General features: G+C 48.0%; 7 protein-coding genes across 7 annotated transcripts; 1 reads left to right on the forward strand and 6 right to left on the reverse strand.

The window, feature by feature from the left end:
- Positions 1-365: 365 nt before the first annotated feature.
- N7459_000895 (bifunctional folylpolyglutamate synthase/dihydrofolate synthase) lies at positions 366-2,005 on the forward strand (the record flags this gene model as incomplete). Its single annotated transcript, XM_056940080.1, has 4 exons — positions 366-536; positions 616-1,511; positions 1,571-1,725; positions 1,782-2,005. Coding segments are annotated over 4 exons (1,446 nt in total), but the record flags the coding sequence as incomplete, so codon positions are not given.
- Positions 2,006-2,225: 220 nt separating this feature from the next.
- On the reverse strand, positions 2,226-2,713 carry N7459_000896 (uncharacterized protein; the record flags this gene model as incomplete). Its single annotated transcript, XM_056940081.1, has 2 exons — positions 2,226-2,480; positions 2,579-2,713. The coding sequence occupies 2 exons, from the start codon at positions 2,711-2,713 to the stop codon at positions 2,226-2,228; spliced, it is 390 nt and encodes a 129-aa protein (XP_056804361.1).
- A 165-nt stretch (positions 2,714-2,878) lies between these two features.
- Positions 2,879-3,647, reverse strand: N7459_000897 (ankyrin repeat domain-containing protein; the record flags this gene model as incomplete). The annotated part of the gene is made up of 2 exons (XM_056940082.1): positions 2,879-3,470; positions 3,526-3,647. The coding sequence occupies 2 exons, from the start codon at positions 3,645-3,647 to the stop codon at positions 2,879-2,881; spliced, it is 714 nt and encodes a 237-aa protein (XP_056804362.1).
- Positions 3,648-4,014: 367 nt separating this feature from the next.
- N7459_000898 (uncharacterized protein) lies at positions 4,015-4,533 on the reverse strand (the record flags this gene model as incomplete). Its single annotated transcript, XM_056940083.1, has 2 exons — positions 4,015-4,299; positions 4,345-4,533. The coding sequence occupies 2 exons, from the start codon at positions 4,531-4,533 to the stop codon at positions 4,015-4,017; spliced, it is 474 nt and encodes a 157-aa protein (XP_056804363.1).
- Positions 4,534-6,223: 1,690 nt separating this feature from the next.
- On the reverse strand, positions 6,224-6,744 carry N7459_000899 (uncharacterized protein; the record flags this gene model as incomplete). The annotated part of the gene is made up of 2 exons (XM_056940084.1): positions 6,224-6,514; positions 6,568-6,744. The coding sequence occupies 2 exons, from the start codon at positions 6,742-6,744 to the stop codon at positions 6,224-6,226; spliced, it is 468 nt and encodes a 155-aa protein (XP_056804364.1).
- A 1,497-nt stretch (positions 6,745-8,241) lies between these two features.
- N7459_000900 (uncharacterized protein) lies at positions 8,242-9,513 on the reverse strand (the record flags this gene model as incomplete). Its single annotated transcript, XM_056940085.1, has 1 exon — positions 8,242-9,513. The coding sequence occupies one exon, from the start codon at positions 9,511-9,513 to the stop codon at positions 8,242-8,244; it is 1,272 nt and encodes a 423-aa protein (XP_056804365.1).
- Positions 9,514-9,991: 478 nt separating this feature from the next.
- Positions 9,992-11,397, reverse strand: N7459_000901 (OSTA/TMEM184 family protein; the record flags this gene model as incomplete). Its single annotated transcript, XM_056940086.1, has 6 exons — positions 9,992-10,360; positions 10,413-10,562; positions 10,612-10,737; positions 10,797-11,094; positions 11,151-11,301; positions 11,355-11,397. The coding sequence occupies 6 exons, from the start codon at positions 11,395-11,397 to the stop codon at positions 9,992-9,994; spliced, it is 1,137 nt and encodes a 378-aa protein (XP_056804366.1).
- Positions 11,398-13,813: the final 2,416 nt, after the last annotated feature.

Consider the following 13,813-nt stretch of genomic DNA (forward strand, 5'->3'; position numbering starts at 1 on the left):
TGAGGTTTCCACTTCACTATGGAGGTTGCCCAGGTGGGCACCTGCAAGGATGCAAATGCAAGCCTTCCAGGATTGGTTGAAAGGTTCGGTGGTGGATTACATCAGCGCCCTTCCCACTTTCAAGGAACCTTGGAACCTTCTCTGAGCCTAACCTAGAATGGACCTTCAGCGCGCGGAGGTCGGCAACCTCAAATGCGCAATCTCGCTAGCTTGCTGTCCCTGCACTGTCTGCAGCACGTCTTGCGTCGTTCCGGTGATCAGCTGCCGGTAATCAACTGTCGCTATACAGTGCCGAAATGCGCCGTACTTACGAGGTTTTTATCCCCACCCCCTGAACCCTGGAACGCGTTTTGATCTGACACGAGCTACAGAATGCCTTGAGGCTTCTTGAGACGCGACGACGGAAAGCCCGACCGACGACTCCTGCGCTGCCCTCCACACCGCAAGATTCTGCAACTCCTAGTGGGAACCCAACTGTCAAGGGCATCCCTAGCTTGGCTGGCATGAAGGAATGGCTGCAGGCCCTGGGACACTCGGTATGGATCCTGAAGCGCCGGCGTTTCCGGAAGAACACCCGGCCACAATCGTCTCAACTAACTAGTTGACCGACGCTAGGAGAATGACGTCGACAATCTGAATGTGATACACGTGGCCGGGACGAAAGGGAAAGGTAGTACCTGTGCGTTCACCCGGTCCTTTCTACACGCCCATGGCTTGAGGACCGGCTTCCCCAAGCGGATTGGGCTATACACTTCCCCCGATTTGCAGTGCATCCGGGAACGAATCCAGATTGACAACCAGCCCATCACGGAAGATCTCTTCACCCGGTATTTCTTTGAAGTGTGGGAAACCCTTGCACCTTCGGACTCGGACGGATGTGCAGAGGCCCCAAGAAAGCCCCGTTATCTGCAGCTCTTGTTGCTGCTGGCGTTTCACACCTTCATCAGGGAGAACGTCGAGGCCGCCATAGTCGAGACACACCATGGCGGCGAGTATGATGCCACGAACGTGATACGGAAGCCCGTCGTGACGGGGATCACATCTCTGGGGATGGATCACGTCGCGCAGCTGGGCCCGACGGTCGAGGATATCGCTTGGCATAAAGCGGGGATTCTCAAAGCTGGGGCACCGGCATTTTCTGTCGTGCAAGAACCCGGTTCTAATGAAGTCCTACGGAAGCGTGCGGTCGAGAAGAACACCGATTTGACCTTTGTCTCGCCTTCCAGCGACCTCCCCACCAACCGAATGGTCCTCGGCATTCCCGTACAACGGCTGAATTGCTCCCTAGCTCTTCAACTGGCTACGAGATTTGTACAGCTCAGGAATTCAGAGTATATTCTAGACTCCGACGACATATCAAAGGGGGTCGACAATTTCTCCTGGGCTGGCAGGTTTGAGGTAATAGAGAGGGGGAAGTCCCAGTGGTTCTTGGACGGTGCGCATAACCCGCTGAGTCTTGAACAAGCTGCGGAGTGGTTTTCGAAGAACATCAAGGCCGCAGACATACCAAGGTAAGTCTCAACTGTTCCATAGACCCCGACTCCGCGTTACTCAGTCGTGTATGATATAGATCTCGGGTTCTTATCTTCAGCCATTGCTCCGATCAACGTGACGGAGAAGATCTTCTGGAATCTCTCTCGCGTGCGCTTTCCGAGCACGATGCGAAGCCGGACCATGTGATCTTCACCACGTATCAGGAGAGAGAAGACGGGACCACGAGAATAGGTAAGGAAAAGAATGCTGCGATGACTAGCTGTCAGGCTGATCATGTGATGTGTTAGACAAAACACTCAAGGCGCCGGAGACGCCTTTCTCAGATCTTTGCCCGATATATTCGTCGCTTTGGAAGGAAACTCATCCTCATGCCGCCGTGTCAATCGAACCGACAATCGAAGGGGCCATAAAGCTCGCGGAACGGATAAGCGAGCAACAGGGCGGCATGCATGCTTTGGTCACAGGGAGCTTACATTTAGTTGGAGGAGCACTTAGCTTATTACGGCCCTGAATCAATGCCCGTCCGAACTTCGGAGCCAAAGATGATGTTAACCAAAGATGCTTGTCGAAAATGTATAAAATGGAGCTTATATTGATACAAATCCACGGTTATGTCTAGGTTGAAAAATCGGTGTTCTAGGTGTAGCTCAAGCAGCTTATTGATATAGATAAAGACAATATATAATTACAAGGTTGAGCCATGACTCGAAGACAAAGAATCTAGTGGCCTTTCATTTCCCATCTGAAGGAGTTCTGGGTTCAGGTAAATAAACAATTAAGAAATCTAGTGGACCATTAAGATCAGGTGGGCTAGCAAATGAAATATATGTTCCCAGGCTGAGTGCCTCGCCAGCAACTTGCATCTTTGCTACTGTACTATCGGCCTCTGATTGGATCGATAAGGGGGGAAATAGGGACTGGTAATCCTTCCTGTTCCATTGTAGAGCACTTCTTCCCGTGACGCCGCATAAGGAGTAGCCATATCCCTAGGAATGTTAGATATACCCTAGGTATATTCCGAGTATAAGGCAGGTCAAATCGCCATAGCTTTGTGGAACTCCAGTGCCTCAAACAGAGGGCCGACCTTCGCATGACGGTCTTCGTGAACGCATCTAAATATGTTCTCTTGTTCCTCTTTGAGTTCATTCGTTTCGAAAACCCATGTCGCGATCTTTTTTAATTCCGCCGAAGCTTTTTGGTCAAGTGTCGTGGGGGGCATGGTATTCGTAAGATGAAATAGTCGGATTATGACTCTTGAAATACCATTAGAAAATCCTCGGCGCATACTTTAAGAAGAATGTCATAACAGACTTTTGTGAAGAGATTGTAGTCAATAACAGTGAAACCCCCGAGTCAATTTTCATAAGATCCAGTATGCTTAAAACTAGACTAGTTTCAGGCCGGTCTGCGTAAGTAGCGTCTCCAATTGAACAGTTCTAAAATGGTTTCCTGACGTATCCGTGAACTGCCGGAAGTCATCGTCATCACCAGTAGATAATGAGCGTAAGAATTCCACAACGCTGATATGATGGTTCATTTGAGCCCATTCAGCAGCAGTCCGACCAGACGGATCCTTGATCAAGGGTAAAGCACCTCCATCGACCAAGACCTTGACGGAATCAAGTAATCCTTTCCCGGCGGCATAATGGAGAGGAGTTGCTATCCCGCTGTACATATGAAAATAGTACTCATCTCCACAGTTTTGATACATGATATCATTCACGGGGAGGTCTTTCGCAATCAGGTACCGTAGGACTTCCAGCCGGTCATCTAGCTCTCGCATTGCAGCATAATGCATCACCTGACCTTGCCGTAGAGAAGCGCCGTGGTCAAGAAGAAGTTGGATTATTTCAAATTCCGCGTCCAGAAAAGCAATAGAAAGCGACGTACAATCTTTGTTTCTGTCGCATCGTCGATTAGGGTCTGCTCCATGGAAAAGGAACCACCTGGTCAAATTTATATAGTGGAAGGACGATCTAGACAATAATTTATCAGAATATCATCCGTATAAAAGGAAAGAAAAATACTCACGCGATAGCCGGAGGATTATTTGTGTCAATCGGCGTGTTGATATCGAACCCATGATTAAGGAATAATTCCAGAACCCGGTACGATGTGTGTTTGGTCGCTTGTTGGAAAAGTAGAGGGTGCATAGCAGCTCCATTGTCAAGAAGGAAATCGACAACTCTGAACGAGTCGTTTTGAATCGCCTCGTGAAGAATGGGGACGGTTTTCGCTTTGAACGTTTCATTATTAAGTGAGGTTGAATGTATACCAGAGAAAACAGAAGCAAAACCTTTAGTATCCTCGTAATCCTCCCTGCTCGATTTTAGATATTTCAAATTTAGTAGGCAATTTATACATGAGCACTGAGGCATGTAACTTACGGAGGGATTCATTGCAATCTCGGAATATTGGACCCTCGAGGGTAATTCCAGAAGTGTATTGAATATTGACAAGCTTTAAATGCTTGATTTCTATTCTCTGCTGATTAGAATCAACTGAAAGTACGAGTATTGCTCAAAAAATTTCATAGCAGTGATCGTCTCCATTCCCAGTTGTTGGAGAACCGTCTTGGTTTGGTAAAAGGACAATTAGACAATCCAGTTGTCCATCAACAGTAAGGGTTCTAGTTATTGGAATATAGCACCCTGGAGTGAGCGTCTCTCCTGCTATCTGGATCTCTCCTGAAGCAATGCTCTCGGGCCCAGACCCGATGGACAAAGGGAAGAATAGTGTGTTGTAATCCAGGGTATTCTTAATTGAAACTTTTCCAGTAATACGCCAGATTTTATACCCTCGTCCCTAGAGTTGTGAATAAGACTTCATGTACAAGGCGTGGCTTCATACCTTGATTTGGTCATATCCCAGCTCTCTTAATACAGGGCGAATTTTTCCATGTCGATTCTCATCCACGCATCTCGATAAATTAGGTTGTTCCTCTTCAAATTCCTTCGTTTCAGATAGCCATGCAGCAAGTTCTTTCAATTTCGGAAAGAATCCGGGAAAGGTATCTGAGTCGATTGTCTCTCGAGGCATTGCAGTCAGGAACAATTGAATAGAGAACGAGTCGGCTAGACACAAATGATATTAGAAACACCGATGACTTCTGAAATAAGAATCCTTACTGTGATAGAATTCGTTGCCCCTTATTATGCCACTAGGATGTAACTGGCGATTTGGCTGAACAGAAAGCATTGATGGCGGGGTAAAGACGAATGCCGCACTTCGACACCCAACCAAGCGCCGGTCTGGAAATATAAACATCCGGGTACATGATCTAAGCCATGAATCCTGTCGGAATGAGTGTATAGAGACTCCCATTAATAGTTTATCCATTCTAAGCCCCTAAATTGGCAGATCGGGCGGAATAGCAACACAGACTTCTCCTTGATTCCAATTGGTCGGGTCACCTGTTCTTTACAGATACTCACGGATCCAGATATACAGGAAGGAGACACTCCAAGTGTATACCCGCAGCTGTTGATAGGTTTCGGAGTATAGGCATTGATAGAATTGTTGAAGATTTGAAGCTTCGTGAACTTACAGACTCTATATCTGCGGAGCTATATGCAAGATTCGATCAACGAAAAATAACGAAAAGAGCGGCAATTAAACGGAAGAGACAACGCAGTACGTCAGCAACTGCAATTGCAATACGGTTTATTTACTTTGTTTACAGCAGCAAGGAGAGGAAATATGGCGTACTCTTCATCAGCAGGGGCTGACAGCCACGACCTCCATGGCGGTACAAGGACGAATATAAGCATAGCAGCCGCCCGGGATGGAGTTCTGACGCTTGGTTCACAGGCGTCGGGCTACAGATCGCGCATGTTTTACGATTAACGCGCGGCATCCGGAATTATCTGCGCTTTCACCTTTTTCAGATGGAGTTGAAAGTAGGGCAACAACATTCCAGGTAATGCTACACTACATACCCCACATACATAACGAGCTTGGGAACTCGGCTGAGATTATGATGTATTATCTGACTTTACTTCCGGGAATAGGTTACGATATATCATCGCCTGATACAAGTCAAACACAGCGGATACGGATGCACTGCGAGGCCGGTCGCAAAAGACGCTAAGAAGGTAGCATGTTTATGGCCTCTTCTCTACCTGGCGCCTCCCTATCCTCGCCAAGGAGCATGACCGCAGCAAGAAAACGACGACGGACAGAAACCCCACATCTTACGCTCAGTACAAAGAATCTTTCTCAATGGGATGTTTCAGGGGATGCAGAGCCTATTCATCATGAAAGCACCTCACTCGACGAGAATCCCCAGCCCGCAATAGTTGGTACACCATTACAGGAGGTAAACCATCTTGACGACGAGATTGCGGCGCATCGTTCAATGGCCAACTTGTTGGACGGAGAGGACACTGTGTCCCCGGAAAATTCATTTGTTTTCCCTGGCGGAGACGCAGAGTTATCTGATTCGGCCGACATGACGGCCTCCGTTCTTCCTAGCGGAGATGCGGAGACACCTAAATCGACCGGAAAAATGGTATCTTGAACCCCAGGAGTGACGATGGCTCTAACCAACGGTACGAAGGTGGGATTTTCTGTTTTCTGAGGCAACCATATCGCCATATCCCAGTCCTATTGTTTACTGATAAATCACATTTGAATGGGGTTATATGTTAATACCTGCCCGAAATATGTCAATTTAAACGCCGAGGTTGTAATTTGGTTGCATAATACAGGAAGATAACGGCAATCCAGGCTATTCTGCATCTGTTTCTGGCAAAAGAACGATAAGACAGTCCAAATGCGCGTCAAGGACCAAAGCTCTAGTAAAATGGATATAATCCCCAGGGTTCAGCATTTCCCTGGGCGGAGATGCAGAATTCTCTGACTCGGTCAACATGATGACATCTCTTCCTCTTGCATCTTTTCCTTCTTCGACTTGTGATTTGCCCGAGCCGATTGAAAGCGGGAAAAATAACGAGCGGTATTTAGGCGTTAGGCCAATTTCTGCTTTCCCCTTGATGCGGTATACCACATAGCCGTGGCCCTATCGATTGTTGATAATCAACTTGTTGACGCAGAATAAACTGAAACTCTAACCTTTATACCGCTATATTTCTGTGCATTCAAGAATGGGAGCAATTTCTCCCGGCGATCCTTGTCCACGCATTTAGAAGTGTTGTTTGCGATATTCTCTATTTTAGCAACATCTTGCATCCATGTTGTGAGATTTCTAAAGTCTTCTTTGGCAGCAGTGTTTATCGAACAAGGCGCCATGATATTCGTTCAAGAGGTACCGGGAGGCCGAAACGGTCGTCAAGAGAAAAAAAAAGCTAGTTGATGGGAGAGAAAAGCTCTCTACATAGTCAGGCGTAATGTACACTATGGAAAGAGATTTGGTATTTGGACATACTTACACTTAGCATAGTGAGGTGAGCGTAGGCGTCGAGATTGGTGGGGCGAGGGGAATATTGTGTTGTATGGCGGGGCGAAAGGTGGTCGGTCTTATTTACGTTTCGATGCCTGACCCTCCATGGAAAAAAGTGTATCCGGCTCCATGTGATCCTAATTAACTAGGTATCGCAAAAAAATCAGTGATCTTGTTCTAGCCAATTGGGCGGCCCAGTGGTGTTGCAGTAGTCTTGATTGATTCAATCCTCTAAATGTACTGTAAAAATCTCAGAATGTAGTAGTTAGGTGGGGCCCTACCCCTTCTCCTCTCTTTTTTCTCCTCTTGACCTCCCTTCTAAGGAAACATAACACTTTCTGTCCCTGCTCTTCAAGATATCACTTCTCACATCACATTTTTGTAATGATATCCGGCGCCAATTTCTTGATCTAGGTCCGGGGAGGGGCCATCTCCTTTGTCTATGGGGTCCATCCTCACATTGTGGAGATCCCAGAGTGAAGATTTTGAGAAAGGGCAATTTCGTAAAGATCTCTGTCTGACCACTCCGTTCCACATCGTACCTTCGTACTTTATCAATAAAAAAGTGCAAAAACAAAACATACAACAGCGAGGATTCGCACGTGGTCACCCACCATACTACTAACTCGCCGGCGTGTGGCTTGAGTACGGCTGAGCGGACGGGAAGCCCTGTTCTCCACACCCTGTGGTCGTATGTACTAGAGCCAGTGTGGAAGAGGAATATAACAGTCTATTTGAAGGTCAATTCTCAGACTATGCCACCAATTTAGAATCGTTGCAGTTATTAGATGGACACACCCTCTGGCTATTTGGACACTTCCTTCTTCCCTCCTAGGAGAGGAATGGGTGTGATAGATGTAATACTATACAGTATCTAGTTATCAACCTTACCTGGATGTAAATGTTCTCCTTAATCCCGATATCAAGGCTAATGAGGTAGATGATATAAGAATGTTCCAACTTCGACAAATCCTTGAAGACTGCATGGTAGGTACTATATATACCTAGGTGCCCCGCCATACCTATCATGATCTGCGGGAGAAAAGTCCATGTATCAAAGAGATGTTCATTCAACAACCCCCGGCAGTGGACAGTGACCTAAACCTTAATGACCACGTCTGTATCTCAATACCGATGAAATACATTGATATCCCGGATGATTCTCACTACCACGGCTCAAGGATCCCCAGGTTGCCGATGCAGAAGGTGAAAATTCAACTCTGCGTAGTCCGTAGATTCACCAAGACAGCAAAGATTTGGTGGTAACATGTCCAAGAACTGGCGAGTATTCCACGAAGTAATCTATTAAACACCCGCGGTCTCAAAAGCTATACAAACCATCCATACTAAAGTGGAGCGTTATGGATCTTCTCGTACTCAGGTAGAGCCCACTTCACCATCCATTCGGATTCGAGAACTTGCTGGGCAGATGGACGATGTTGCGGCCAGAAGGAAAGCATCGGACGCAACATCGCTAAAAAGGCATTTCGTTCGCTTGGTGCAAGCAGAGGCATCCCCTTCTCTTGTCGCGGTTGCTGCACGTTTCTCGTGAAGCGATCCTCCCATGATGGATATTGGCATCGAGATTGCTCAACTGGCTCCCCATGCTTGGTGAACTTGCTTTGACCGGCCTCCCATGTTTCCCACCACTCGACGGGCAATGGTCCAAGCGCACTGATCTGTTGACAAGTCATATCGTCTTCATTTGTAAGAAATCCGTCGAATAGCGATCTTTGGGCAACAATTTCCCAAATAGTGCAGGCAAGAGTCCACATATCGGATGGGAAATCAAGGGCCCTGGTTGGCTCAAATCGAGCCTCCGGAGGACGGATTGCAAGTGGAGTGTGACACTCGAACCGCTGCTCTTCTGTCGGACGAAACGATTCACCAAAGTCCAAAAGGAGAATCCTAGCATCTAAGAGCGTGATGTTCTCGCTTGCCTCCCCAAGCCAGATAGGTGAGACACCGTGCTTTGGTGTCTCTGGCGGGATTGTCTGGCCATCTAATCGGTTGACTGGCTCGAGTATCGGCTCTCCATAAAGCTCATATAACTTGTCAGTGGATAGCTGATTGAAATCACGGGGCGCTCGAAGGAGGATATTTCCACAATGAAGGTCGCCATGCACAAATCCTTGTGCATGGATCTGTTGAACTGCAATCACGAGCTGCGCCGCGATTGCTCGAGCCACGTCAAGTTGAAAAAGGCTAATCCATGATGCATTCTTTGCTTCAGACAGGCTCATCCTTGCCAGATCAGTAACCAAACACAAACAATGGTGATTACCATTAGGGCCTTGGATATTGAATGCATCCCTTATTGAAAGAATCATAGTTTGGGCCACATCTGGCGAATGCTGGATCTTGGACAGTTTGGACAGCACATCGATCTCCTGAGGGTTCGAATCTGCTGTGCAGACTTTCACGGCAGCATATCTGTTGGATTTCTCATCTTTGGCCAGCCAGATTGTTGAGTATGTACCATGGCCGAGTTTATGGACTACCCGGTAACGATTATGGAAGCGATCTCCAATGTTCACCGGGTGATAGCCTCCAGGGCAGTAGTACTCCATTCTTTCCACGTCTTCAATTGGTTCATATAACACACGAGTTGTGTTCATATTGGAGACAGCCGGGCTCTGTGTAGTGACGGAGAAAGCACGAGAGGGCTGATGGTGAAGATATCGGACGCGTGCGTCCTTAACAAGAGCGCAACGAGAGAAAGACGCGATCGAGTAGGAGGATCGAAGGAGGTGACATGATTTCCCCATGTTTTCTTAGAAAAAAGGCCTTGCAATCTTTGAGACGAAATAAGCGCTCACGGGATGGCCTATCAGCCTTCCCCGTCTGCTCGACGCGTACAGAAATGGCCGTTGGTGAAGATCGGAAGGCGCGCGCCAATGTTGAAGTTGCCAACGCCCGGGGCTGGACTTTCTTCCGGGCGCTCTCTGTCTAGATGCAGACGCCAAGTCTGACACGAGCATCACTGCAATAGTACAGGGGTTCTAAAGAAATTTTATGCTCAGTGCGTGACACTCTCGCTGTGTTCGGCGGCTTTTATCGACTAGTCATTTTATTTAAATCTCAACAAGATGAGCCCTACGCCAAGGACTGCGTCCCTTCTCGCTTCGGCAGGTCGTAACTCGGATCAGCCTCGCGATGTTTACGGCCAACAAACAGCCAGCGCAAACCCCGTGCGGTGGCTTTGACCAGATCCCACGGGTTGGCCGCGTCTATGAACGCCTTGATACCAAGCCAGCCTCCGTAGTATTGCAGACCACTGCCGGAACTCTTCTCCTCCTTGCCGAGAACATAAGGGCTCCACGGGAAACCCCAGAAATGGAGGATCGCAAACAGTGCCATCTCAATACAAATCAGGAGATTTGGCAGAGCATTATTCCAGTCTCCTAACTGAACCTTGGCGGAGGACTTGACAGCTCCAGAGGAAGTCAGGAAGTCAATGATGGTCTTTTTTGTCAGTAAAAGCTCACACCCAACCAAGGGGGATGCGAGAACTCACTGATTGCCAGAAAGAAAGGAAGATCACCAGCTTGATGCACAGAATTTTCAAGAACGGTCGGTGCTGTGCGATGTCGTTCTTGATTTGGATGTAGAACTGAATCAAGCAGTACATGGCAATGGTCACAGCGACAGATTCGATGATCAAGACCTACACTATCTTAGAGGGCGTCCGGTGATGGAAGGGCAAGGAGACTTACCCAAATATGCGCATACTTTGGATTGTCAGAATCCTCGCAGTATCGGCTCACAGACTCGGCTGCGACTGCGATGACGGTCATGATCACACGCAGGAAACAGTACTGGAAGATGCCAATCCAGTTGATCTATCGACGTGTAAGTCCATGGGCGCTGTTATCTTAGGGAGTGGAAGATTCGGTCGTACATTGAACCACGTCAGACCACTTCGCGGTTTGCGCCAGGGCCCTTTCTGGCCACCGGTGCATGATTGCAGCCAGTTGATAGGCATGACCCAGTTGACCGGCTCAATATGACGGAAGTACTCCTTCTGCGTGTGCAAGTCGGGTGCGATATAGGAGCAGAGCAGGTTGAAGAAGGATGCGATCGCAAATGGCTCGTAGCAGTACCCAATAAGCTCGTAATAGACGGAATGCCTGTAGAAGTACACGCATAAAAATGAGGCGATCGAGTACACGGGTATCATGAACAGAATGCGGATGATGCTGTGGGAAGTTAGGCTCCTGTAGCTTTTCTGAAAATGGGAGCAGACGAAACGTACTGCCGTTGCTCAGCTGGCCTGCTATAGTGTGTAGCATGACCAAGCATAATAGTGACCGCGAGAATGAACGCGATCACTGTGAAGATAGCGCAGAGGATGATGCATAGGGTGTGGAAGGTGATTCCGCCATCCCAGAGATCGATTTCGTGGACTATCCAGGTCAGGGGTTGGGATTTAGGGGTTCAGGTCGATTTTCAGCCTTACTCTTAACGTCCTCCTCGGTGGTGTTGCACGTTGGCCAAGCCATCTTGGCGAACGTGATGGATGATGAAGTAAAGCCTCCGGTTCGATCGTTGAAATCTCACCGAGACTTAAGAATCACCGCAGCCGCTGACGTATGGAAAGGCCGGATGTTAGGCAACCAGAGCTGCTCGTCTTTCTTTTGAAAGTGGCTGTTGACCCACCCAACTATCCCGAATCAAGATCGGCCGATGCTTGTTGTTGTGTGTGGCTGTGGAACGCCGCGTAATCAGTCGGAGAAAATCTCACCAGACACTGCCACCTCAGAGCGTTTGCATATGGGCTAGAGAACCCGAAGACACCCGTATACTCTAGAAAATCAACTGGACGAAATGCGCGTTGGCCTGCTTGAATCTTTGAGGGGCTTTTAGATCCCATGAGATCGTGACCCACTAGCAGATAGATGGTTGCGAATATTTCCTCGAAATCGAGATCCTCCTGGTGACCACCTAGTGGATTGTGTGACGAGCTCACCGTCCCCCGGATCTGCTTACTCAAAACCGACAAATGAAAAGCTGAATCCCCATTGCTCCTTGTGTAGTGTCAATCGGGGAAGTGCTGATCAAAGTTGCGAGATCTCTCGAGCTGCCCATAGTCAAATTTGAATCGCATCCTCGCCAGGTGCCCGTCATGCGGCTGGAAACAACTGAGCTTCTTTGGGGCCTTGGGTAGATAGAGACGCTGTGCCATGGCGAAAAATTTGGCATTCTCTTCTACCGTATGTTTCGATTAATCGTTCAGTTATGTGGACTGTCCTAGAACTCCGATGCTCCGGAATATTCGGATGACTCTGGCTTGATGGACTTCAAGGTTAGCTTCTCGTCCTGGTGGAATCGCCAGCACATTTCAACCTCGCCTTAGATACCCACCGGGTGAGCTCCCTGGCCAGCAAAGATCGCAACAGCACCAGTCACAGACGGGAAGAGTCCGGGATTTTCTCTCACAATCTGCCTTCGCCAACTTTCTTCATTCCAACCTTCAAGGCTTGTCAGTTACTGTCTCCAGCAGGCAGCATCAGGTCCACGGGGCGCTTGCATGACTGCTTTGTGGCATTCCCATAGGCATGAGCGAAGATATTTTCTCAAACTCCACGACATCCGACTTTCTCTTGCTGAATCGATGCTTCTTGAGTTGAAAGAATATTTGAATCCAAGTCACCATGCAGAGTTGAGGAGGATGCGCACAAGGGCTGGGTGGAAAAATTGCAGTTATCTAGAGGGAGAGAGAGAGGGGGGGGGGGGGTTTCTACATGGCTGAGCGACGGTCTACAAACATGAGGCTGGCACATCAAGTGTCATGTTCGAGATTAGTACAACCATGGACCTACACGAAGAACCGAGACTGGTAAATATCGAATCATGAAGACGATCTTCTCATGCCAGATACCATACCCTGGTAGATCTTGGTATCTCCCGGGTCAGTCCAAGACACTGATCAAGCTCATGTTTATCTATCCCGGGGCCGCTTGTCAAAGCAAGACTACCTACTACCTAACAGAGATAAATTTTTCGAAATTCCAACAAAACTTGAATGATGTCTTATCCCGGTGCAAACTCGGAATCCAAATTCTAGAAATAGACAACCTTTACCCAACTCAAAAACCACAATTTCAAATCCACAAATGCCTTCGAAAACGCCCTTCACAAGTACGCGGGAGTTGGGGAGAATGTCATTTCATTCTCATAGTGGGAACGGCTTTATTTATGAACAAAATCCATCTGAATCAGTTGTGCGGATAAGTAAGTCATAGAGATACTGGGTTAGGATCTCATAAGTCGACTAGTCGTCAAAATATATCCAGGTGCTCAGGCGGACGTAGGGCAGCTATACATGCAATCTATCGTCTTTTTGGTCTTGCTATGTCAAAGTTTGCAGTTGGATAAATCCGTACCAACGGGCTTTGCGTCTGATATTGTCCGTCCATTCAGTGGAGGATAATCGACTAAATTCTTTGAGCAACATTTGTGTGCTCTACGTCGAGACCAGTCCATTTCTCAGCTCCTCGCTAACCACCGGTCTCGAACCAAATCGACGAATATCAGCGCATCGAGTAGGGTTCTAGAACCCTACGTTGGCCAACGCGTAAGACGATGACGAGGTGGTCGAGGCCATGTGGGACCCACGGGCCCAACCAGGGGGCCGCCGCTCATTGGCTGCCGTTCCAGGCACATAACCTTATTGAATAAACTACATCTAGACTGAATCCAGAATTGGCGTTTCTGTCGGGTTTCAGATTGCTTGAGATGGGGGCGCGTCGAGGTGTGATAGGACGTGATATCTCGTCTCTATTTGGCGCTTTGCTCCACCGGGCATGATAAATAGCAATGCAGCCCGTTGCAGACCTCTTCTCTGTCCAGCTCGATCTCAACACAAGACTTTCCTTCAATCCCAGCAATTCAATTCTTTTTCGAGGTTGATCCTCC

Source organism: Penicillium hispanicum (assembly GCF_028827665.1).
Source record: "Penicillium hispanicum strain IBT 35686 chromosome Unknown utg000001l_segment0_segment0, whole genome shotgun sequence".
Taxonomy (NCBI): Eukaryota; Fungi; Ascomycota; class Eurotiomycetes; order Eurotiales; family Aspergillaceae; genus Penicillium; species Penicillium hispanicum.